The sequence below is a fragment of the Gymnoscopelus microlampas genome, assembly GCF_963454915.1.
Source record: "Gymnoscopelus microlampas genome assembly, chromosome: 12".
Taxonomy (NCBI): domain Eukaryota; kingdom Metazoa; phylum Chordata; class Actinopteri; order Myctophiformes; family Myctophidae; genus Gymnoscopelus; species Gymnoscopelus microlampas.
The window spans coordinates 54296911-54324740 of NC_139949.1; the positions used below are offsets into that span (position 1 = coordinate 54296911).

The 27830-nt window shown below is 39.9% G+C and overlaps 1 protein-coding gene and 1 long non-coding RNA gene across 2 annotated transcripts; one reads left to right on the forward strand and one right to left on the reverse strand.

The window, feature by feature from the left end:
• The first annotated feature begins 1507 nt into the window (after positions 1-1507).
• LOC311057786 lies at positions 1508-4341 on the forward strand. Its single transcript, XR_014602006.1, has 2 exons — positions 1508-2895; positions 2930-4341. It is a non-coding gene; the product is annotated as an uncharacterized lncRNA (long non-coding RNA).
• LOC311057784 (stress-induced-phosphoprotein 1-like) lies at positions 3579-26862 on the reverse strand. The gene is made up of 14 exons (XM_084074869.1): positions 26755-26862; positions 23442-23651; positions 21327-21468; positions 19504-19645; positions 17613-17778; positions 16787-16913; positions 14183-14285; positions 13370-13490; positions 12359-12455; positions 11432-11556; positions 8986-9022; positions 7656-7759; positions 5575-5747; positions 3579-4389 (listed from the first exon to the last, which is right to left on the reverse strand). The coding sequence occupies exons 1-14, from the start codon at positions 26755-26757 to the stop codon at positions 4317-4319; spliced, it is 1623 nt and encodes a 540-aa protein (XP_083930995.1). The 5' UTR covers positions 26758-26862; the 3' UTR covers positions 3579-4316.
• Between the last annotated feature and the right edge of the window lie 968 nt (positions 26863-27830).

Below are 27830 nucleotides of genomic sequence, written 5' to 3' on the forward strand. Positions count from 1 at the left end.
ATCAAAGCAGAGCAAACAGAAAGGTCTTTAGTTGTGATTTAAAATAAATAAGAGATGCAGCAGAACCTGTAGTTTTCTGGGAGTTTGTTCCAGATATGTGGAGCATAGAAACTACATGCTGCTTCTTTATGGTTTTAGAGACAGAAAGCAGATCCTTTCCCAGATGATGCTTCATGATATCCTACAAGATCATAAATGTATTTCTGCCCCTAAAGCATGTAAAGCTTTATAAACCATTTAAATGGTAAACTGTAGTGTTTTGACCCACAGGGAGCCAGTGTAAGGATGTAAGAAGTGTCTTGGTATCAGTAAGGAGTGGAGCAGCAGCGTTCTGAATGACCTGCAGTTGACTGATGGATGGGTCTTTTTTAGGGGGTAGGCCTACTTATCTGGGAAGAGGGTAGCTCTGTGTCATAGCCTAGACAGTGGAGTTTTCTCCCCTTAAGGCTATGCTACCGATGAGCCTCTACGTCCGCACCACAGGCAGCATTCGTCGGGAGTAAAAATAAGAAATACACTTTCGCTACTCACCAAAACAAAGACGGTTTTATGGAGTTGAAAGCCAACTCTACTAAGTGGGAGGACTCTGACCACTCTGACTCATGTATTCTGTCTTTCTGTGAAACTGTGGACTATGGTACATATGAGTTTCTGCCCCCTGGTGGCCAGCGATGGTTATTAAAGGTTCATCGGTAAACCCTTGACTTCAGAGTTCTCTTTATATCTTTACTTACCTCTACTTATAGCCCTTAGATGTCCTATATCACTGATTATCAATGTGTGGTCTGGGGACCCACAGGGGTCCTTCAAGGGGTTCCAGTTAAATTCCTGTAGTTTATAACACAGCATCAACATATAAGTTAAACCACCTTAACATTAGTTCACACTTAGACTGTTTGTGAAGAAATGTTTTATGAATCTTCTCTCATGGGGATCCCTGGCACAACATATGTTCAGATGGTCCAGGAGTCAGACCAAGTGAAAAGACATCCGTCTCAATCCACCTGTCTGTCTGTCTCTGAAAAGACGGAGTGTAACTGAAAGCAACTAAGTACATTTACTCAAGTACTGTACTTAAGTAGAACATTTTTACTTTACTGGAGTATTTCCAATATTCAATACGTTTACTTCTACTCCACTACATCAGAGGCAAATATTGTACTTTAACTCCACTACAATTATTTGAAAACTTTAGTTACTAGTTACTTTGTAGATTTAGATTATTATTACAAAACACACTAACCTCGTCAGCCATATATATATTTTGGCCATTTGAAAATAGCAGATCTACAAGCTCATGATGCGACACATTGTGAGCTTGCAGATCAGCCATTTTCAAAAGATTTTTAAAACTTTTTTAACTTGTGAATTGGGACATTCTGAACAATGGGTACTTTCACTTTTGGTACTAAGTATATTTTGATGCCGATACTTTTGTACTTTTACGCAAGTACATTTTGACACAACACAGGACTTTTATATGTAGCAGAGTATTTCTACGTTGCAGTATTGATACTTCTATTCAAGTAAAACATGTGAGTACTTCTTCCATCTCTGGTATTTACCGCACGACTTGCCGCACCAGAGCCGTGTTCCTCATACGCCGAGGTGGCGGTGCCCGGGATCGAACCCATGACCTTGTGGTCCAAAGACGAGACGCTTCTACCGACTTGAGATACCCGGACAGACATGATGGATTGAAAGAACAAACAGTTGGTTCCTTCTCTTCTCTGTGGAACGTTCTGGTTGCTTCTCCAACTCTCTGATGATAGAACACTTCATCCAGAATGCAACAGCCAAAGCAGGACTAACTCAGCTACTAAAATTCCAACAAAGTACTCAACCCCAGTACTCAAGTCAAAGTATAAATACTCCTAGTCAAATATTACTCAAATGGCATAGCATAGGAAGAACAATGGCTTTGCTTCTGACATTTCATTTCAGCCTCTAAGCTGGTATATCGACTTAGAGAGCGATTATCCATAATTATAAGACTCACGTCAACATGTCCATCTCTTTAAGTCACTGTAGAATACAGTATAATTCAGATTTAGTCTCTAAAAAGCAAGCGACAAGTAATGTTAAGACTAACAGGTTTACACAGCTGCTGCATTTATTATTTCTTAAGCAAAATGTAACCAATGTGTCCAAAGACCAGAACGGAGGCTGGAAAACTACATTGTTTGCACATCGCTCCACTTTAAAAAAAAACAAAGATGGTGAATGATAGAAGTGTGTCCGTGTTTCAGAGCGTCTTGTGGAGCCTGGTATGGCGACTAAATAACGCTCAATTTATGCTCCGTCGTACCACCGAAAATAGCAGATCTGTAAGCTCACAACGCGTCACGGAAAGCGACGCGTTGTGAGCTTACAGATCGGCTGTTGTCGGCACATGACGACACCGTCCTATGACAAAGTATAAATTGGGTTTAACCACTTGAAACCCTCAGCACCCGTATTGTGGGGAAAGCTTTCACAGGAAACAGCCGTTTGTGAGCTTGTAGATCGGCTATTTTCAGCGAAAGCTTTGCCTGCAATTACAGACAAGAGGGACTCGGGTCAACCATATGGTATTAGCGGTTAAAGGAGACGTTATTCTTACCTTTATTATGAAATGATGATATGCTAGGACGAGTGGTATAGTACAGACATAACTATAACAGATCCGCCAGTTAAAAACCCACACCTATGGTGCTTGCTTTAAATCGCGTATTTTAATAGCTTTTTTCCCTGGAGAGATCTGATGTTTACAGACAGAGAACACTATGCAACCTGTTGTTCTTGAACGCGCTCGACTGTAAGCCGCGCTTTGACCACACTTCCGGTCGGGCGCCGGAAGTGGATCTCAAGGCTTAAAGCTAAATAAAATCTCACGACTGAAAGGATGTCTCTTAGGCCAAGTCTCATGTGATTAAAGGATGTGTCTTAGGCCAAGTCTCATGTGATTAAAGGATGTGTCTTAGGCCAAGTCTCATGTGATTAAAGGATGTGTCTTAGGCCAAGTCTCATGTGATTTGTGAAACCGTGTGACTAGCGCCGTTTCCTAAACGAACACAATATGTAGAATGAAGTTTGACAACTTCAAATGCGCCAATCTTTGAACATATTAATTGAAAACAGCCGATCTACAAGCTCTCAATGCGTCGCATTGAGAGCTTGTAGATCTGCTATTTTCGCGGCGCAACATGCTTCCATAGAAGACACGCTGGCTTCTATGGAATCCAAAAAGACTGAAATCAGCCGTGGCGACGGAGAACTTTAATTCATGGGATCCGTTATGGACTTATGTCATGTCTGCACCGTACCACTCGTCCTAGGATATCATAACGTCATAATAAAAAGGTAAGGATAACGTCGGGCGAAATTCTCCTTTAACAGGGGAGACAGAGAGAAGCAGAAAAAGTCCTGAAATGCGTTTCAAGCGACATACTAATTTATGTTGAACAGCCTCACAGAACATGAACAATATGAATCACTTCTTTTTACACATGATGACGACACAAACCCAACATTACATTCTGCTTTTAGCTTCCAGTAACAATGATGTTTTCATTCACTCAACCGCTTTCCAAAGCCTCGATGGAGAATTCAACTTTTTTATTTGTTACTTTATACTTTGATCTTACACGTTTGAAGCAACAGTACGCTCATGGTAGACGTGTGGGTTGTGTAGTTACCTCGTCATGATGCAACTCCACATATCAGTGAGAAATCTTCTAATAGTTTCTTCGTTGAATTAGAAATTTACGTTCCAAAAAAAACCCCGTAAAAAGTCTCCTAATTGACCGATTTACAACGCACGGTGAGACGGCTCTAAAGAGTGGACACTTTGAGAGCCGTTTCACCGTGCGGTCAGCGTCAGTCAAAGAGGACGTTGTTTTACACGATTACAGCTTCTAAATCAGCTGAGAGACTCCCTGGAAGACGTCTCACAGTTGGACGGTGGCAGACGATAACGACACGACCCAAACCCTCTAGCAAAGTGTCTGTGTTTTCAATGTAAAGAAGAACATGGGGGGGTTAAGAGTTGATTTGCTTGGTTTCCCTCCAGAAAGACGATGGCGGGGACGTAACGTAACGTAGGAGTCGTTGCAGATTGACAGAAGACCTTTAAGATAAGATCAAAGTCTTCAAATGTAAAAAGAGACTGAAAAAACAAAAGAACAAAAAGAACAACAGAAGCATCATACAGTATGGGACAGACTAGGGGACAGAACCATGTTCTGAAGGCAGAAATCAAAGAGGCGGGGGGGGGGGGGGTCTGCAGTATTTGGAGCGAATGGCGTGGCGTCCCACCCTGTGTGGCCCCTCCCTCATCACCGTATGGCTATCAGTCCAACATCCATCAGCTTCTGGATCTTCTGAGCAATGACTGGATTCTTTAAGTGGCTGAAGAGGAGGCAGAGAGGAAACGTTATGTTATAAAATATGCATTTCAGTGAGTTATAGTAGACCATCATTACTGTATACATAGAGGAGACTGTTATGTTAATATGTATTTCTATAGTAGACTATCATTACTATATACATAGAGGAGAGGAGACGTTACATTAATATGTATTTCAATGAGTTATAGTAGACCAGGGGTACTCAACAACAAATCTTGAAGGTCCACAAATAAGTTTTTGAATAAGGCTAGGGTCCGCAGGCTGTGCCCATGGAAAGATGCCACGTTTGTCCCTTCAGGATAAGACCTGTGCAATAGGGCAAGTGAAGCTGGTGTTCTGTTACGCAGATTACGCATTATTTGATGTCAGCCCTGGTACCACTTGCAGGCCGGTGTGTGCCAGTCAAAGGTGTGTGTCTGGCACCTGAGCATGGGCCCTGCAACTTTGACATCTGTCTTTGGTTCCGTTGTGCAAATCTGGCCTGTAAATCTATGGTTCCTCAGTGAAGCAAGGGGTCTGGGTTGTTGTCTTCCTTGTTGACTTCACCAGTCTCACAGAATTTGGTTCTAAGTTTGCAAATGGTACCAGGGCTAACACCAAATAATGCTGTCACTCTGCATAACGGAGCACCAGCTTCACTTGCCCTATTGCACAGGCCTCATCCTGAAGGGACAAACATGGCATCTTTCCATGGGGGCAGTGTTGCTGCTTGGAGCATACACACTCCAACTCAACAAAGTTGCAAAACCCATGTTCAGGTGCCACTGGCACACACCACTTAGCAGGTGTGTGCTGGCAGGTTGCTCAAAACCAGAGTGATTACCAACAGAAGCATATTGGGTGATTTTGGCAAATGTTTTGGAGGCGCTACCCACACGTTTAGCTGTGTTGCTCATTCCACCAATGCCCGATCCTTACAAGCTGTACCTCCTTGTAAAGGTGACTAATCAACGATAAAAATGATATAAAACACAATACCAATTGGTATTATTAAAGTGGAGATATAATTGACCGAAGTTAAGTTTCCAAACTTTTTTTGAGCAGTTTATATATATAAAGTACGTACTGGGCCTGAGGGCCTGGGGGTCTTTCTGTGTGTGTGTGTGTGTGTGTGTGTGTATGTATGTATATATATATATACACATATATATTTATATATATATATATATCTATATAAAGTACGTACTCGCTGAGGGCCTGGGGGTCTTTCTGCATCTGTTCCAGGATCATCCTCATGGCCGGGTCACTCATAATCTGCTGGACCTCAGGGTCGGCCATGGCTCTGCGCTTCACGTCCTCTGGGCTGTCGTTACGGAACGCCTGACTCATCATGCACCTCTGGATGCCCTCTGTGGCTTCCTGATGACATTTATATATGTATTATACAGTTTAAACACCTCTGTGGCTTCCTGATGACATTTATATATATATTATACAGTTTAAACACCTCTGTGGCTTCCTGATGACATTTATACATATATTATACAGTTTAAACACCTCTGTGGCTTCCTGATGACATTTATATATGTATTATACAGTTTAAACACCTCTGTGGCTTCCTGATGACATTTATATATGTATTATACAGTTTAAACACCTCTGTGGCTTCCTGATGACATTTATATATGTATTATACAGTTTAAACACCTCTGTGGCTTCCTGATGACATTTATATATGTATTATACAGTTTAAACACCTCTGTGGCTTCCTGATGACATTTATATATGTATTATACAGTTTAAACACCTCTGTGGCTTCCTGATGACATTTATATATGTATTATACAGTTTAAACACCTCTGTGGCTTCCTGATGACATTTATATATGTATTATACAGTTTAAACACCTCTGTGGCTTCCTGATGACATTTATATATGTATTATACAGTTTAAACACCTCTGTGGCTTCCTGATGACATTTATATATGTATTATACAGTTTAAACACCTCTGTGGCTTCCTGATGACATTTATATATGTATTATACAGTTTAAACACCTCTGTGGCTTCCTGATGACATTTATATATATATTATACAGCTTAAACACCTCTGTGGCTTCCTGATGACATTTATACATATATTATACAGTTTAAACACCTCTGTGGCTTCCTGATGACATTTATATATGTATTATACAGTTTAAACACCTCTGTGGCTTCCTGATGACATTTATACATATATTATACAGTTTAAACACCTCTGTGGCTTCCTGATGACATTTATATATGTATTATACAGCTTAAACACCTCTGTGGCTTCCTGATGACATTTATATATGTATTATACAGTTTAAACACCTCTGTGGCTTCCTGATGACATTTATATATGTATTATACAGCTTAAACACCTCTGTGGCTTCCTGATGACATTTATATATGTATTATACAGTTTAAACACCTCTGTGGCTTCCTGATGACATTTATACATATATTATACCGTTTAAACACCTCTGTGGCTTCCTGATGACATTTATACATATATTATACCGTTTAAACACCTCTGTGGCTTCCTGATGACATTTATACATATATTATACCGTTTAAACACCTCTGTGGCTTCCTGATGACATTTATATATGTATTATACAGTTTAAACACCTCTGTGGCTTCCTGATGACATTTATACATATATTATACCGTTTAAACACCTCTGGATTATAATGTGTTTATAGCCATGTGTCACGTGAAGCTTGACCAATCACTTTGTTGACGGGTCTGACCAATCACTTTGTTGACGGGTCTGACCAATCAGAGCGTTGACGTGTCTGACCAATCAGAGCGTTGACGTGTCTGACCAATCAGAACGTTGACGGTGAACACGGACAAAGTCAGGTATAGAGCAGGATCCGCTCTATACCTAACAAGGTATAGAGCGGATCTAGCGCCGCTAAAAATAAATTGAACGGTAATTATAATTTTGCTTAGCATTTTATAAAGGACGATTTACTTTTCGGGCAAGACCTGTGGACAAGTAGAACATGACCTGTACTTGCCCGATGGGCCTCTGAGACCTTAGTGTCAACCCCTGTCTATAAACATTATACAGCTTAAACACCTCTGGATGTCTTCCTGATGACACAGAGGTCAATGGACTACATTTATATATCATATAGAGCCTTTTCTTCAAAGCCCTTTAACCTCTTATCCCCAAGTCGGCTCACAGGGCCGACAGTTACAGCAGAGAGCTCCCAAAAGTCAAATAAAACAAAGCATAACAGTTCTGTAGAAAATGATAAAGTTACAGATATCCATCATATCATAATCATACCTTAGAGTTAGAGTCCAGATCCAGAGCTTTCTGGTAGGAATCCAGAGCTTTTGTAAAATCTTTCATGGCTTCATGGACGCCTGCCTTGCGTGTGTAACCCTTGACTGTGGGCAGAGACGTTCAATTAGGTACAAAAACACATGCATGTTTACTGAGATCATACACACGTGTGTTCAGTGTTTCAGTAAAACTCACACCTATTCAGAAGCGTTACAGCATTAGCAGTGTGCTAATTAGCAACGTGCTGAGAACTGACTGCTGGTGTCATAGCATCTCCAACCTGTCATAGTATTAACCCATTAAGACCTGGAAATGTGTCATTTTTAGATTTGAGCTAAAAAGCATTATTTTACACTTTGGGCGGTGCCGCGCTACGAGCTTGTAGATCTGCTATTTTTGAAAAATCGTGAAAATGTGTGCAAATCTTCTGAATATATATATTTTTAAAGAGAACATTTTTAACCCAAATCTTTGCTTCTGGGGGGTTCCTGGAACAAGATATTTTGATGGGGGTCCGTGGCCAAATACATATAATTTTGGGGGTCCTTGACATGAAAAAGATTGAGCACCACTGATATAGAAACATACGTTATTCAGAAAACTGTTGAGATTTAGGAGACATGTAGTATCGGCTTCAGGTCTCAATGTGTTAATAGATGTGTGGATGTGAGCCTATGTCTAAGGCTATGATAGAAGGTACAGGCAGGAGCCATGACGCGCATGGGAACAGGCTGCGTTTCAATACACGTGCGCTAAACTCCTGTTTGTATACACATACATTGTTTATAGAAATACTGTGCATGATCAGAACACTAGATGTTCCAGTAAAGCTTGTATTACCTGGTCCAAATAACTATGTTTTAAGGAGATCTTTTTTTTACAGTCTCTTTGCAATAACCTGCCTGGAAACCTCTGCTGTATTTACAGTAAATGTATTTTTATTCCCTGTTCTTTTCTCACATGTCATGTCATCTTATTTGTTAGCTCCAATATGTATTTTGTCATTTTGTATTTGTACGTTTTTTTAATGTTTACCCCAGGAAGACTAGCTGGTTGCTATGGCACCAGCTAATGGGGATCCTTAATACAAATGTAAATCTTTGATATATAAAAGAACTTCAAGATTATTCCATTACACCTGGAACACCTATTCAGAAAACTTAGGTCACATTTAGAGGGTTTTTAGAATCTGCCTCAGGTCTTAGTGGAACGGTAATCAATAGAAGAATCACTAGAACGTTGCATCCCTAGTGAAAGGCCTGTTTAATTAAAAAAACACTTGATCTTCAGCTGTACTTATATATATATATAAACATTCAGCTGTACTTACTGAAGGAGGGTTCCAGTGCGATGCAATCTTCACAGTCCTAGGATCCAGATGAAAAAGGAGATTTAAGGTCAGTTTATATACAACATATATTAGTAATAATACCTTCAATGCCAGTGTATATGTCACAGGTAGATTGGCATTCCAGGTAGATTGGAAGTGGAGCGCTTGTTTTTAGGCTCGGGGCGGGGCTGTGATGCGAGAACGGCGACGACAACAACATGGATATACATACATACCAGCCTCAGTGGCGCACTTTGATAATCATTGGACTCCCCATCCACTACCACTGGGAGTCTGGGTTTGACTCCCGCTTGGGACATTACTTTTTCAAACAACGCGGACTACTTTTTTTCGCCGATAAAGTATAGTTTTGGGACCATGACGGAGGCGCGCCGACTCAGCAGACCTTGAGGCCAAGGAGGCGCGCCCGAGCGACTCCAGGCGCGAGTGCCCGCAACGACCGGCCGATGGTCTGCTAGTCGACTAAGCGCCGTCCGAGTTATGTACCGATGGGCACAGAATGGTAAATGATGTTGTGGGGACTGCGTTTGCCCCTCTGTGGTTTGCCCCAACTGGCACTCGCTGCACTAACATAGCCCGCCAGCCCGCCCCCGCAGGCTCGCCCCCTTGTGCTTCGTGTGTGCGTGCTCGTTTGTGTGCGTGTGTGGCGTGGGACTCTAGCCCTGGTTCTACACAATTGCCTGGGGGGCGGACGGGCGGTGAAAATAAGCGCTTCTTTTCCAATCTCCCTGGAATGCCAATCTCCCTGTAACATATATGTAACATATAATAGTGATAATACCTTTAAGGTCAGTGTGTATATAACATATAATAGTGATAATACCTTTAAGGTCAGTGTATATATAACATATAATAGTGATAATACCTTTAAGGTCAGTGTATATATAACATATAATAGTGATAATACCTTTAAGGTCAGTGTATATATAACATATAATAGTATTAATACCTTTAAGGTCAGTGTGTATATAACATATAATAGTGATAATACCTTTAAGGTCAGTGTGTATATAACATATAATAGTGATAATACCTTTAAGGTCAGTGTATATATATAACATATAATAGTAATAATACCTTTAAGGTCAGTGTATATATAACATATAATAGTAATAATACCTTTAAGGTCAGTGTATATATAACATATAATAGTAATAATACCTTTAAGGTCAGTGTGTATATAACATATAATAGTATTAATACCTTTAAGGTCAGTGTATATATAACATATAATAGTAATAATACCTTTAAGGTCAGTGTATATATAACATATAATAGTAATAATACCTTTAAGGTCAGTGTATATATAACATATAATAGTGATAATACCTTTAAGGTCAGTGTATATATAACATATAATAGTGATAATACCTTTAAGGTCAGTGTATATATAACATATAATAGTAATAATACCTTTAAGGTCAGTGTATATATAACATATAATAGTGATAATACCTTTAAGGTCAGTGTATATATAACATATAATAGTAATAATACCTTTAAGGTCAGTGTATATATAACATATAATAGTAATAATACCTTTAAGGTCAGTGTATATATAACATATAATAGTGATAATACCTTTAAGGTCAGTGTATATATAACATATAATAGTAATAATACCTTTAAGGTCAGTGTATATATAACATATAATAGTAATAATACCTTTAAGGTCAGTGTATATATATAACATATAATAGTATTAATACCTTTAAGGTCAGTGTATATATAACATATAATAGTGATAATACCTTTAAGGTCAGTGTATATATAACATATAATAGTATTAATACCTTTAAGGTCAGTGTATATATAACATATAATAGTGATAATACCTTTAAGGTCAGTGTATATATAACATATAATAGTGATAATACCTTTAAGGTCAGTGTATATATAACATATAATAGTAATAATACCTTTAAGGTCAGTGTATATATAACATATAATAGTATTAATACCTTTAAGGTCAGTGTATATATAACATATAATAGTGATAATACCTTTAAGGTCAGTGTATATATAACATATAATAGTAATAATACCTTTAAGGTCAGTGTATATATAACATATAATAGTAATAATACCTTTAAGGTCAGTGTATATATAACATATAATAGTAATAATACCTTTAAGGTCAGTGTATATATAACATATAATAGTATTAATACCTTTAAGGTCAGTGTATATATAACATATAATAGTGATAATACCTTTAAGGTCAGTGTATATATAACATATAATAGTAATAATACCTTTAAGGTCAGTGTATATATAACATATAATAGTGATAATACCTTTAAGGTCAGTGTATATATAACATATAATAGTAATAATACCTTTAAGGTCAGTGTATATATAACATATAATAGTAATAATACCTTCAGGGCCAGTGTATATATATAACATATAATAGTATTAATACCTTCAGGGCCAGGGGGAACTCCAGCAGCTTGGTGTAACAGGCAGCTCTGTTGCTGAACAGCTTAGCATCGTCTGGGTTCCTCTTGATGGCCTCTGAGTAATGTCTCATAGCCATAGGATAATCTCCTGTGTAGTAAAATTATTCATGTAAAGTTATTCATGTCTCATATTAACATGTAATAAAGTTATTAATGTAAAGTTATTAATGTCTCATATTAACATGTAGTAAAGTTATTAATGTAAAGTTATTAATGTCTCATAGCCATAGGATAATCTCCTGTGTAGTAAAGTTATCAATGTAACGTTATTAATGTCTCATATTAACATGTAATAAAGTTATTAATGTCTCATATTAACATGTAGTAAAGTTATTAATGTCTCATATTAACATGTAGTAAAGTTATTAATGTCTCATATTAACATGTAGTAAAGTTATTAATGTCTCATATTAACATGTAGTAAAGTTATTAATGTAAAGTTATTAATGTCTCATAGCCATAGGATAATCTCCTGTGTAGTAAAGTTATCAATGTAACGTTATTAATGTCTCATATTAACATGTAATAAAGTTATTAATGTCTCATATTAACATGTAGTAAAGTTATTAATGTCTCATATTAACATGTAGTAAAGTTATTAATGTCTCATATTAACATGTAGTAAAGTTATTAATGTAAAGTTATTAATGTCTCATAGCCATAGGATAATCTCCTGTGTAGTAAAGTTATCAATGTAACGTTATTAATGTCTCATATTAACATGTAATAAAGTTATTAATGTCTCATATTAACATGTAGTAAAGTTATTAATGTCTCATATTAACATGTAGTAAAGTTATTAATGTCTCATATTAACATGTAGTAAAGTTATTAATGTAAAGTTATTAATGTCTCATATTAACACGAGAGCGAGAGCGAGGCATCCCTACCTTTCTGGAAGGCTTCGTTGCCCTTGCTCCTCTCCTCCAGAGCCATGTCAGGGTTGATGTAGGCCTGCTTCTCCTGTTCCTTCACAATCTTCTCTGCCTAAAGAGAGAGAGAGAGAGAGAGAGAGACACACACACACACGACTTCAATTCATTGATTTACAAAATAATATTATGCTCAAAATAACCGATGCACCAGCTCAGAACTTGTTGTTGGCTTGCAGATCAACAATTTTTGAAACGTTTTTGCCTATAACGACAGTGGCGTGCACAGACATTTTGAGGGGCAGGTGCTCAAGGAAATTACACTTTTTTTTGTTGACTTGGTCTGCTCTTTTTTCCCTCTACACCTATACCTCTTTGCCAAAAATAGCAGATCTACAAGCCCACAACGCCTCACAAGCCCACAGCGCGAGGCGTTGTGAGCTTGTAGATCTGCTATTTTTGGCTAAAGTTCTCCTCAGAAAAGGGATGCTAGGTTTCGAGTGGTTATGGTAAAAAAGAAAAATCATATCACATAAAGATTTGGCGGACCCCCTGTAGTAACTCTGAGGACCCCCTAGGGGTCCCGGACCCCCTGTTGAAGACCCCTGCTGTAAACTGGGAAAAAAAGCTTTTTTTTCTCTTTTTTTCAAAAGGGCACTTCTGGTCAAGAGGGCAAAGGGCAGGTGCTCTAGCACCACCTAGAGTCTATCTGTGCACGTCCCTGTATGACGACATGCCCGAAATAGGGAACGGTTCCAATCGGGACACAGCAGCTGCATTAATGCCGATGTCTATGCCTTTGAAAAGTAAGATATAAAATATATCTGCCAAAGCGGTGTATGTATAAGCGGTGCAAAAGGCTCTATGTAAAAGTATTATAAATATTGTTTTGACCATTTCCCCCATGGCCCTGTAGAGTCCTAATGTTGTTTTGATCATTTCCCCCATGGCCCTGTAGAGTCCTAATGTTGATAATTTCCCCCATGGCCCTGTAGAGTCCTAATGGATAAAAACATGAGCACGTCGTACCTGCTGACATTTCTTCAGGACGTCCGACGTGCGATGTTCTGATAGACTCTTGTTGAAGAACTGAACGGCCTCGGCGTATTTCTCCTGCTTGAAGTACGAGTTGCCGATTCTGGCCAGAGCTCTGTGAGGGTTAACGTGATAACATAATACATTAATATCACAGAGGTGGAAAGTAACTAGGTACATTTACTCAAGTAGCATTTTTGAGATGCCGTTACCATTTCCAATTTTACAATACTTTTACTTCTACTCCCATTACATCTTGGGTTGGGAACCGGAACCTTTTTCAGACCCGGTTCTGAAATTGAAGAACCGGAGCCGGTTCCATCATATTTGCATTAACGCATTTGTTCTCAAACTTTTTCGTGCCAAGGACCCCCAAATAGACACTTATTAGACCGCGGACCCCCATTTGAAAAGATAAGCCAGGGACCCCCATAAGAGAAGATTTTTACAGCTCTCTAGCAGTGATTTCAACCATTTTAATTTCAAGGACCCCCAGTTTGACATGCATTAGGGCTACGGACCCCCATTTAATGGCATGTCTGTCTCTGGGACCCCAATTTATATTGTAAAATCAATGTTAATTTAACTCTGAGAGTGTACAAATGGAACCAAATGGACCAGTTAGGTTTTGTTTTGATCGCAGCGACTCTTCCGCTTGTCATGTGATCGGGAAGCCCCAGGTACACTGAAAGGTTGCGGAAGAGCGCCCTCTATCGTAAACCACTAAAAACGATACGTCAATGACAATGAATGAGTTAAGAAACAAAAGGTTGACATGTGTAGATAGAATGTTTCTGTCCGACTCACTTGGCGATCTGTCTGTAGTCCTCACGGTTCTCTCTGCCCACGTCAATGGCCTTCTTACACAGCTCTCTGCACTGGTCCATGTCGCCCTGCTCAAAGTACACCGCTACAACACAACAAAACATACATGTTACCCTGTTAAAGTACACCGCTACAACACAACAAAACATACATGTCACCCTGCTCAAAGTACACCGCTACAACACAACAAAACATACATGTCACCCTGTTAAAGTACACCGCTACAACACAACAAAACATACATGTTACCCTGTTAAAGTACACCGCTACAACACAACAAAACATACATGTTACCCTGTTAAAGTACACCGCTACAACACAACAAAACATACATGTCACCCTGTTAAAGTACACCGCTACAACACAACAAAACATACATGTCACCCTGCTAAAAACACAACAAAACATACATGTCACCCTGTTCAAAACACAACAAAACATACATGTCACCCTGCTACAAACACAACAACACATACATGTCACCCTGCTCAAAGTACACCGCTACAACACAACACATACATGTCACCCTGCTAAAAACACAACAACACATACATGTCACCCTGCTCAAAGTACACCGCTACAACACAACAACACATACATGTCACCCTGCTAAAAACACAACAAAACATACATGTCACCCTGCTCAAAGTACACCGCTACAACACAACAAAACATACATGTCACCCTGCTCAAAGTACACCGCTACAACACAACAAAACATACATGTCACCCTGCTACAAACACAACAACACATACATGTCACCCTGCTAAAAACACAACAACACATACATGTCACCCTGCTCAAAGTACACCGTCTAAAACACAACAAAACATACATGTCACCCTGCTCAAAGTACACCGCTACAACACAACAAAACATACATGTCACCCTGCTACAAACACAACAACACATACATGTCACCCTGCTCAAAGTACACCGCTACAACACAACAACACATACATGTCACCCTGCTAAAAACACAACAACACATACATGTCACCCTGCTCAAAGTACACCGTCTAAAACACAACAAAACATACATGTCACCCTGCTCAAAGTACACCGGCTAATTGACTGCCAGAGTATTTTCATAATGTACTCATCCAGTGCCAAGCGATTTACGTTTTTTAGTAGTTTTAGTAGTAAGTTGTCATAAAAGTTTAGACCCATATTTATCGATCGATTCACTGTGTGTTTCCGGAGCAGGAGTCTCTGACTATTTGCTCCGGAAGCAAAACATTGCATCCGGAACTAGTGTCCCCTTCACTACAGGCCGTTGGAAACACACGTCTCCTCGGAAAAATGGACCAAAAAAAAAAGAACAGAGATACAGGTGAAGGAAAAAAAACTACAAACATGGAGTCGACGGGAACCGAATGAGGCTAAATCCATTATTTCCGTATCCGTTTGTGCTACAGTTTAACTGCTCCCTTCGGATTCAAGATCAGACCGTGACCGTCTATAAAACAACATTAATACATTGAGTGCCAGTCGCGTAGATCTACGCAAACCTATTTAAAGCCGTCAAGTGCCAGTCGCGTAGATCTACGTCAACTGGTGCTTTTTCCTTTTTTTAGAAAAAAAGTTCACATTGCACTTTTTTCAATTTTCGATACGGCACATTTCAGTGTAACACCACCGGAAACGGAATTATTTGGGATCCGGTTTTGCCGATCCCGTCGGTCTCCGTTCTAATGACGAAACTGAAACTCATTTTCTCTTTGTAGTTTTTCTCCTCGCTGATCACTGTTTAACATAAACCGTTCTAACTCCAACATGGAGGCACCGTTTGACACGTGGTCTTCACTGGTAGAAACAGGGACATCTCCGACATGTTTACAAACAGTGCAGTGCTCAATCCTAAGGATTTTAACAAGGTCTATGGCGACGTGAAAAAAACAACAATAAAACGTTGGCACTAGTGAGTACATTATGAGATTAACCTCTGGCATGGAATGTGTTAAGTAGAAACTCGGGATTTCTCGTTCTGGCACTGAGGGCATTCCGAAAAAACTCGGGATAACTCGGGGCTTGGCACTGAGAGAGTTAAGGTAGGTTATTAAGGTAGGTCATGTTGGTAGGGTTTTACCTGCTTGGTTATTAAGGTAGGTCATGTTGGTAGGGTTTTACCTGCTTGGTTATTAAGGTAGATCATGTTGGTAGGGTTTTTACCTGCTTGGTTATTAAGGTAGGTCATGTTGGTAGGGTTTTACCTGCTTGGTTATTAAGGTAGGTCATGTTGGTAGGGTTTTACCTGCTTGGTTATTAAGGTAGGTCATGTTGGTAGGGTTTTTACCTGCTTGGTTATTAAGGTAGATCATGTTGGTAGGGTTTTACCTGCTTGGTTATTAAGGTAGGTCATGTTGGTAGGGTTTTTACCTGCTTGGTTATTAAGGTAGATCATGTTGGTAGGGTTTTACCTGCTTGGTTATTAAGGTAGGTCATGTTGGTAGGGTTTTTACCTGCTTGGTTATTAAGGTAGGTCATGTTGGTAGGGTTTTACCTGCTTGGTTATTAAGGTAGGTCATGTTGGTAGGGTTTTACCTGCTTGGTTATTAAGGTAGGTCATGTTGGTAGGGTTTTACCTGCTTGGTTATTAAGGTAGGTCATGTTGGTAGGGTCGTGACTGATGGCTGCTTCGTAATGTTTCAGTGCTGTGGGGAAGTCCTTCTTCTTGTATGCAGCGTTGCCGAGGTCCTTTTCCTTCAGCGCCTTGTAAACAATACAACACTCATTAGACCTAGTAAACACTCATTAGACCTAGTAAACACTCATTAGACCTAGTAAATGTGCCGGGCGATTTAACATCAATAGCTGACGGAAGAGTTGACTCGGTAGGGAGGGGCATGTCCATTTATGCAGTTGTGGGTGATTAGTAGGACCTTGTAGTGGATCCTGGCTGAGACGGGGAGCCAGTGCAGTGAGAACAGGACCGGTGTTATATGGCGTTGGTTCTCAAAGTGGGGTACGGGGACCCCCAGGGGTACTTGAGGCGGTTCCAGGGGGTCCCCAGCTAAATGATGGATAGGAACCAAATGGACCCTTATGGTTCTGTAACTCTGAGAGTGTACAAATGGAACCAAATGGACCTGTTAGGGTCCATTTGGTTCCATTTGTACACTCTCAGAGTTACATTAACATTGATTTTATAACATAAATTCGGGTCCCAGAGGTATACATGCCATTAAATGGGGGTCCGTAGCCCTAATACAGGTCAAACTGGGGGTCCTTGACATTAAAATGGTTTAGAATCACTGCTATAGAGCCGTAAAAATCTTCTCTTATGGGGGTCCCTGGCTTATCTTTTCTAATGGGGGTCTGCGGGCTAATAAGTGTCAATTTGGGGGTCCTTGACATGAAAAAGTTTGAGAACCACTGGTATAAGGTGTATAGGGTGTATAAGGTGTTTACCTTCCTCTTGTGCTCGGGCAGGTCTTCCTCTTTGGGGGGAGGGGGTGCGGTCTCTTTGGGTTTAGGGGGAGGGGGCGGGGTGGGCTCGTCCTCCTCGTCCATGCCGGCCAGGTCCAGACCCAGCAGCACCGACAGCGTGGTCATCACCCGGGGGTCCTGGAGCTTCCTGCAGCATCAACAACAACAGTCACTTTAGGACCACCATGACATCACACCACCAGCCTGATCTCACACAATGTAGTACACATTGCACGGACCCAGTGCACGTCATTACGTGCATATATTAGTCTCGTGTAGCCAGACCCAACTGAAAATGAAAAACAGCGACCTCTGCTGTTTGTCATATGTCTGTGGGGTCTGGCAGGAAGCAAACGTAACACCAGTGCGCAAGGAAACCGGGGTTTGTGTCTGCCTTCAGCGCATCACTTCCGGTTGGTGCGACTACGTTTTCATTCCCACTAACAATATTTCTACAGGGAACACTAACACCACTTCTCCCAGAGAACATGGATGGTTTTGGTTATAAGCCCACTTGTTTCTATGATGAAAGAGCAAGTTAAAATGTGAATATCTGTCCGTGGTTTTGTCTGCTCCGAGGACGCCATTGTTAAATTAGTTTCGGTTAGTTTCGAGGGGGGAAGGGTGGACGGACACGTGAATCCCGCCCACTACATTTGATTGGGTAAAGCGCGGCCTGCTTCCTGATCTGAAGGCACACCCACTTGAAACCAATGCGCACGGGTTGTCAACACGGCTACCGACAGATTCCAACGCAGAGCAGAATCTGTTCTTGAGAGATTACGTGCATATAGGCGCCTAGAACACCCCAAGATCCGTGCATATGTACGGCGAGTCCCGCGGTGGGCGTGACCGCTTTCAACCCGGAAAAAAACCCGGTAGCAGAGCAGTCCTCACAACAACATGTACCATTCTGTGCATATCGGTACATAACTCAAACGGCGCTGAGTAGACTCAAGGGAACGTCGCAACGCTCGGGACGGCAACTAGCTCGCTCTGTGTTTTTTGGGGTTTTCCAGTCGTCTATGCACGGAATGACACTCTGTGCAATGTATACTAAGACATGTCTAAGTCGTGTGAGATGGGGTTGAGAAACAACACCCCAGGACTGTTTTTGTGTTATCCTTTTTAGCCTTTATGTCCTATGTATCAGTCCCCCTCAAAATGACTTTATGTCCTATGTATCAGTCCCCCTCAAAATGACTTTATGTCCTATGTATTAGTCCCCCTCAAAATGACTTTATGTCCTATGTATTAGTCCCCCTCAAAATGACTTTATGTTCTATGTATTAGTCCCCCTCAAAATGACTTTATGTTCTATGTATTAGTCCCCCTCAAAATGACTTTATGTTCTATGTATTAGTCCCCCTCAAAATGACTTTATGTTCTATGTATTAGTCCCCCTCAAAATGACTTTATGTTCTATGTATTAGTCCCCCTCAAAATGACTTTATGTTCTATGTATTAGTCCCCCTCAAAATGACTTTATGTCCTATGTATTAGTCCCCCTCAAAATGACTTTATGTCCTATGTATTAGTCCCCCCATGGAGACTTGACCTTTATGTCCTATGTATTAGTCCCCCTCAAAATGACTTTATGTTCTATGTATTAGTCCCCCTCAAAATGACTTTATGTCCTATGTATTAGTCCCCCTCAAAATGACTTTATGTCCTATGTATTAGTCCCCTCATGGAGACTTCAATTCATGGATATTGTTTAGTTTTTGTCTCATTCATAAGACAATAATTTGATGAGCGGCAGTGGTTCCGGTAGGAGACACAAAGAGTCTCCTTTGTCTCTCCTACCGGGTCCGCTGGTCATCACATTGTCGTCTTAGGAATGAGACACAAACTAAAACATATTTAGACGTACGTTCCCAGCTCAGCAGGCTTGTTCCTCAGCTGCTCCAGCAGTTCTCTGTAGGAGGGGTCTGACATCAGCTCCCGGGTTCGAGGGTCCGTCTCCAGCTTCTCAAACAGGTTGGGCATGGCGAACGGGTTCATCATCTTCTTCTCTGGAGGAGGACGACAAAACATGATTAAACTCACATGTTGGCTTCATCCAGTGGCGTGTTCTAGGTTTTTCCAGAGGGTATACGCATGGATTAAAGAAAAATAAAATCTCACGACTGAAAATGTCCTAATGTGCGATTTGTAAAACGGTGTGAAAGGATCCCCCCCCCCCCCCCCCACACACACACACACACACACACACACACACACTCCTAAACGATGAACACAATATATCAAATCAGGATGCTTTAATAATATTGGTCCTGCTGTTCTACATACTGCCAACCATGTGAAGAAATCACAGATTCAGGCTTTAACCGTTGCTTCTAAAATCTAAATCCTAACAGTTTTTGGAAAAAAATAAAAAAAATGTTTTTTTTCAAGATTTTTCAAAAATAGCAGATCTACAAGCAGCTTGTATATCTGCTATTTTTGAATAGCCAAAGAAATGTAAAATGACACAGATGCGTTCCAGGTCCAGGTTCCAGGTTAATGGGTAAAATATCCGAGACGATTAAGATATTATGGAAAGGATGCTTCTGAACATATTGCTATAGTTTGACCACTTCAAATGCTCTAATCTTAAAATAACCGAAAATAGCCTTTCTACAAGTTGAGAGCTTGTAGATCGGCTATTTTTGCTGCGCCAACAACATGCTTCCATATAGAAGACATGCTGGCTTCCATGGAATCCAAATGACTGAAATCAGTCTTGGAGACTGAGAACTTTAATCCATGTATACGATACGATACGCGTGGTCGTGGGTATACGCTCTCACGTTTTCAATGGATGAAATGGTTATTAGACTGTATACGCTTCTTCCCAAAATAATCTGGACTGTGTACGGCGTATACAGCGTATAACGGTAGAACACACCACTGGCTTTATCTATTGTACTGGACGGTATTCCTCATGTTTTTAATGCGGAGCACCACAACAGAGTCAAGTCTAATACTTGTCGTGTATTATTTGCCAGACCCAGAGGGTCGGCCTACATGAGGCTTTGCCCCCTTTCGTCCATACATGGGCATAAAAGGACAGACAGCCTACATGAGGCTTTGTCTGTCCCTTTCTTCTCCATACATGGGCATAAAAAGGGACACAGGCTGACACTTCATTCCAAGTCCGGCGTGACGTAGTGCTCTCATCTTATAAAGTACTGGGAATTTATTCTGGGTCTGGCAGTAAGAAAAAATGTCTTTGCTTTTTTCCCCCCCATATATTTTCATAATAAAAAGGTGCCATATATTGTATCGATATCGTGAGCCCAATATTGTGTATCGTGAAATTAGTCGGCACACCCCTATGTATTATTCTCACATGTGTAACCAGATATGTTTGTGTACAGCTTGTTTGTGTACAGCTTGTTCTAATGAAAGAAATCTAATCATAAATTCCCCTCAGTAAAACAGTACAGTAAAACAGTACAGTAAAACAGAGTACAGTAAAACAGAGTACAGTAAAACAGTACAGTAAAACAGAGTACAGTAAAACAGTACAGTAAAACAGAGTACAGTAAAACAGTACAGTAAAACAGAGTACAGTAAAACAGTAAAACAGTTAAACAGAGGCATGCTGGCAAAGCTGCAGTGATGACATTGAGGAATCAGACATTTATGCAGAGGGAATAAAATATAATATAATAATATAATAATATAGAGTCCTTGACATTAACTCCTAACCTGCTAGTCGGGCCTCTATGTTCTGCAGGCCCTCCTTCAGCTGCTGGTTTTGGGGTTCATGTCGGAGTCCTTCTCTGTAGGTGAGTTTAGCATCGTCCAGCTGGCCCAGGAACTCCTGAGCTGTGGCTTTCCTGGAGTAACCCTGGTTCAACACAGTCAGAGAAGTGTGTGTGAGAAACACAGTGAGAGAGAGGTGTGTGTGTGAGAGAAACATCTAAAACAAGATGGAGTAACCCTGGTTTAACACAGTCAGAGAGAGGTGTGTGTGTGTGAGAGAAACATCTAAAACAAGATGATGTGACAAATGTATAGATATGTTTTTAATGGAGGGAAAAAAGCAGATCTACAAGCTTTCAACGTGTTGCATATTATTTTTGGAAAATGAAAAAAAGAAAGAAATACAATACAAAAAATGAAATAAGTGAAAAAAGTTATCGAAAAAAAACACGGCCCCCTCGCGTATTAGGAGGGCAGGGTGAGTCACCAGAACCAAGGACGGGTGTTTTTGATGAATCTAACATGTTAAAAATGGAGTTTGAAGTTATAATGGGTTTGTATAGGAAGGGGGCGTGTCTGATACTGGTGCACTGTTGTAATTAAAATGGTTCATGGAAAGTTGCATGTTTGGAACAGCTGAAGGCAATAGTTCACCATTTCGGATATTTTTAGATTACTTTGTTTTTCTTTGTGATTTCAAATGTGATTTTGGCCTGGGGCCGCATTGAGTTGCCCATCCCTGCCCTACAGTAAAGGTAGGTGTGTCTCTCACCTTGCCCTACAGTAAAGGTAGGTGTGTCTCTCATCTTGCCCTACAGTAAAGGTAGGTGTGTCTCTCATCTTGCCCTACAGTAAAGGTATAAAGGTAGGTCTCACCTTGCCCTACAGTAAAGGTAGGTGTGTCTCTCATCTTGCCCTACAGTAAAGGTATAAAGGTAGGTCTCACCTTGCCCCTACAGTAGAGCTATACAGGGTTCCCACACATTTTTAACAATGAATTTCCATAACTTTTCCAAAGTATTTTGCCCCATTTCCAGGACAATAGAAATCATACAGGGCAATAATGAGACTCTTAAACCAGTGTCCCATCAATGCCCCAAGGCAGACTCGAGTGAAGGTGTCACGTGACAAAAAGAACAGATGTACAAGCTAACAACGTATCAAGTAGCACTGCATGTTACCACATTTTACCTGTCTTTCACCTAATGTTCGACAAAAACAATGTATTTCGTTGCTGTCGGGGAGAAACCTCTCATCTACAGTGTCACACAAAAGCATCAAAAGTAGCAGATCTACAAGCTCGAAACGCGGCGCGAAGCGACGCGTTTCGAGCTTGTAGATCTGATACTTTTCACATTTTAGAATTTGAATCCTGAAAACTAACAGTTTTGAACATTTTCCAAAACATTTGATTAATTCCAAACCTTTTCCAGGGCCTGGAAAACTGTTTTTCTAATTTCAAAATATTTCCAGGAATTTCATGACCGTGGGAACCCTGGAGGTATAAAGGTAGGTCTCACCTTGCCCCTACAGTAGAGGTATAAAGGTAGGTCTCACCCAGTGTTGATTTCGTCGACTAAAACTATGACGAAAAATGCTCGTCGACTTCCTTTTTTCACTGACGAAAACTACATAAAAACAAAATAAAACTAAGCTTTAATGACTAAAACTAAGACTAAATATATTGACAATTTCGTCAACAAATAAAAACTAGACTAAAATGTTAGTGAGGGAAGTCATTTTATGTTTGGTTGCACTCGGGTGTTGCATGCTGAAAATAGCAGATATACAAGCTCACAACGCGTCGCAGCGCGACGCGTTGTGAGCTTGTAGATCTGCTATTAGATCTGCTAGTAGATCTGCTATTTTCAGCATGCAACCAAGTGTAAAATCAGCCATTATGACGCCATCAAGGCACCGCCAACATACATTATAGTAGACTAAATCAACTGTAGATTTAGTCGACTATAATCTTATGATATTTAGTCCAATAAAACTAGACAAAAACTAAAACATTTCAGATGACTAAAATATGACTAAAACTAAATGGAATTTTATTCAAAAGACTATGACTAAAACTGAATCAAAATTTGCTGACAAAATCAACACTGGTCTCACCTTGCCCCAGTCAGGTTTGATCTTGATGGTCTGACAGGCGTCCTTCAGGGCGTTCTCGTAGTCGGCCTTCTTGGCGAAGGCGGCCGAGCGGTTGCTGTAGAGGACATGGTTGTTGGGGTCGAGGGTCACGGCTTCCGTGTAGCAGCGGATGGCCTCGTCGATGTTCCCCCCGCTCAGCGCCTTGTTGCCCTGGTCTTTCAATGCTGAAGCCTGGTGGAGCACAAACGTCACGTTATACACTCCCTACGTCACGTTATACACTCCCTAGGTCACGTTATACACTCCCCTACGTCACGTTATACACTCCCTACGTCACTTTATACACTCCCTGTAAGGCATTGGTTCTCAAAGTGGGGTCCGGGGACCCCCAGGGGTACTTGAGGGGGTTCCAGGGGGTCCCCAGCTAAATGATGAACAGGAACCAAATGGACCCTTACAGGTCTGTAACTCTGAGAGTGTACAAATGTAACCAAATGGACCCGTCAGGGTCAATTTGGTTACATTTGTACACTCTCTGAGTTACAGACCCATAAGGGTCCATTTGGTTCCATGTGTACACTCTCAGAGTTACAGTACAGACCTGTAAGGGTCCATTTGGAACCTCCTGTAGGAATGGTTAAAGGCAACAGTTAAGGAACGAGACGTTAAGAAGGAATCCTGAAGGAACCGGAATTATTCTAATAGAAATAACAGGCGTTTAACAGTCTGTTTGGAAGTGGTTTAAACATTTAAAACACCATGCACACAAATAAAACTTGCATTTTGGGCTCATTATTATATTTTGGGGTCATTATTATATTTTGGGGTCATTATTATATTTTGGGGTCATTATTATATTTTGGGCTCATTATTATATTTTGGGGTCATTATTATATCGTCAACAAAACACAAATAGTCTTGATATGTTTTTCTTTTTTTTTAAGTTTTTTTTTTTTTTTAAAGCACAAATACAGCTGATGTACACTGTGAGCTGCTGCTATTTTCACCATCATGTGAGAAGTATATAGGGGAAGGGCTCAAGTGGTGTGTGTGTGTGTGTGTGTGTGTGTGTGTGTGTGTGTGTGTGTGTGTGTGTGTGTGTGTGTGTGTGTGTGTGTGTGTTCTCAGCTGTCCGTTAGGCCACCAGCTGTATTTGACAGTGAAGACAGGTGCAGCGCCACACTGCTTAATGTACAAGAGACCATTGATTTATCAATAGTTTCAATCAACTATCAATAGTTTATTACAATGCCTATGTGTAAGCTGAAAAACAGACTCACAGAGGCATCAAAATGTCACCATAATAATAATAATAATCAATATTTTAGCTGTAATCCTGACTGTCCAGGAGAATACTCATGTGGTTGATGGTAGATTCCCATGTGGGCACAGAGTAAGGTACCAGATCTACTGGGTTTCCTCTGAATCACTAGTTTAAATACATTTCCCAGTAATAAGTGTCCTGTAAGTCCATATGGGCCTCTTAGGGCTCCTTAGGAAGCATGACACTTTAATAAAAGACAAATCACACCCTGTATTATTACACTGACTGACTGACTGACATATGTTATTACACTGACTGACTGACTGTTATTACACTGACTGACTGACTGACTGAATGACTGACTTGTGTTATTACACTGAATGACTGTTATTACACTGACTGAATGACTGACTTGTGTTATTACACTGAATGACTGACTTGTGTTATTACACTGAATGACTGACTTGTGTTATTACACTGAATGACTGTTATTACACTGACTGACTGAATGACTGAATTACACTGACTGAATGACTGACTTGTGTTATTACACTGACTGACTGACTGTCTGAATTACACTGTCTGTCTGACTGAATGACAGGCTTGTGTTATTACGCTGACTGACTGTTAAAAGTCTTCTAGATCATAACGGTTTAAAAAGAAGAAAATAAACGTATGTTGCCATCATCATATTAGTGGTTCTCAAACTTGTTCATGTCAACGACCCCCAAAATGAAATGTATTTGGCTCAAAATATTTGTTCCAGGGACCCCCACCAGAAGCAAAGATTTGAGTTTCCCCCCCAGAAATTAGCCAAAGAAATAAAAATGACACAGATGTGTTCCCGGTTAGATGTGTTCTTAATGGGTTAAATGCCAATAATAATGTTCTTTTACAGTATCATTATTATGAGGACAGTCAGGTGGAGGAAGTAGCTGCATCTGACAGGAAGCAAAATAGGACATTTCCCCCCCAAAAAAGAGCAGATCTACAAGCTCACGAGGCAACCAGAAGCCTTCTTCTGAAGGTGCTCTAAAAACTACAATAAAACAGTGAAATGATCACTAAATAAAACAGTGAAATGATCACTAAATAAAACAGTGAAATGATCACTAAATAAAACAGTGAAATGATCACTAAATAAAACAGTGAAATGATCACTAAATACAATGAATAGAAATACACAACTAGGATTTTTGCCTGGTTTTATTTGAACCCTTTAGTTTAGCCTGGTTGGTCTCAGCATGTAATGTTTTTTTTTATAAATAAAATGTATTATTATCTAAAACATTAACTTTATTACTTTACTATATATAACATTAACTCAGCTGATTTGGCCTAATTAAAGACTAAGAAGCTATTTGGTTTGATTTTATACACATATTTTTTTATACACACGTGTATGTGTATGTGTGTGTGTGTGTGTGTGTGTGTGTGTGTGTGTGTGTGTGTGTTGTTTTGACACAATGAATATGAACCAGAGGATTATAATAACTGTTCAGTCATCATATTAATTCATATAAATCTCTCCATAACAATACAATACATAAAGGTCTGATTATCTGCTACTGTGTCACTGTGCTGTAACTATACATTAATATCATCATAATAATGATATTAATAATGATATTAATAATGATATTAATAATGCTATAATGAACGTAAAGTGTCATAAAGGCCTGATTAGCATCATGTCCTCTGTGTCACTGCGTGCTAACTCAACCACCCGGCTAGCGTTAGCATAGCTGTAGCATAAAGGGTTAATAATGATATTAATAACAACATGAACACATTATAATACATTAATAATAAAAACACGGTTTAAAGGGTTCACCATGACGTCACACACACACATGAAGTAACTTATAAAAGGTCTGTATGCTAACGTGCTAACGTGCTAACAGCGCTCGAGCTGTCAAACTATAAAGCTTTAAACGCAACACCGTGACGTCACGGGCCGTAGGGTTTAGTGTCGTTATTAAACTACATGTGTATGTGTGTATGTGTGTATGTAGTGTGTTTAATGTGTAGTTTAATGTGTTATTAAAGAACACACTCCTCTTCACTCACCATGAGGTTTCCTTCCAGAAACTACCAACCTGAGGGATGCCAGGTCCTGATGCGGGATATACGTACACAACACAACAGTGTTGCCATGTCTGCTTATTATAAGTAATAAATAATAATATAAGGTTGTATAATAAAACATAAATAAGTAATACATAATGTAAGGTTTAGTCGTCATTATAAAACTCTATAAATGTGTTTAAATGTGTTTAATGTGTTTTAAATGTGTTTAAAAGTGTTTAATGTGTAGTTTTATCATGTTTTTAAAGAACAAACATGTTCTCACCATGAGGTTTCCTTCCAGAAACTACCAACCTGAGGGATGCCAGGTTCTGATGCAGGATATACGTACAGAACAGTGTTGCCAGATTTCGCAAGAGAAACAATTAAGCGGCTATAAGTCTATGAAAACAAGCCCAAAAGAAGCTATGTTTTCACTGTACACATTGGTTATTTGAAAATAGCAGATCTACAAGCTCACAACGTGTCTCAAGCTTGTAGATTGGCTATTGTCAAAGACATTTTGGAATGGTTTTGTTTTAATTACGCAAATCCTCATATTTTATGCCAGGGGGTCCCTGGCATAAAATATTTCCAGATGGGGGTCCGTCGACAGATTCGCGTTTTGGCCTATAACTCTTGAACTGTATAGGCCAAAGCGTGAATCTGCCTGTTACAGCGCCACCATGAGGCTGATTTGAAAAATGTAGGGTGGCATTTCTTCCTTGGCCTCGTGATGTGCGTACAAGGTTTCACGGAAATCGGAGGCTGCGTGCATGACTATTTACGCCACCTGCAGTAAAAAAACACTTTTTTTAAACACTCATCTTTCAATTATTATTATATCATTACAAACTAATAAAATAACCCTTGATGTAAAAAAAACAAAGTTGACTCCGTTCATCTGTTTGTATTCAAAGGTCTTTTGTCGCCCTCGTGTGGAGAAAATGAATAAATACAAGTGGAAATGATTGGATACTTTATTATCAGTTTAAGAACGAGATGACGCAACATGGCGCTAGTTTCTACAACATAAGCCGTTAAGATCTACAAGCTCACAATGAGACAAGTTGTGGGCT

Excerpts from the sequence above, each read along its gene's own strand:
- LOC311057784 (XM_084074869.1), bottom strand. Across the intron at positions 21,469-23,441 it reads TCAAACCTGACTGGGGCAAG|GGTTACTCCAGGAAAGCCAC; the intron begins GTGAGACCAGTG and ends GTGTTGAACCAG. Across the intron at positions 19,646-21,326 it reads CATAGAGGCCCGACTAGCAG|AGAAGAAGATGATGAACCCG; the intron begins GTTAGGAGTTAA and ends GTCCTCCTCCAG.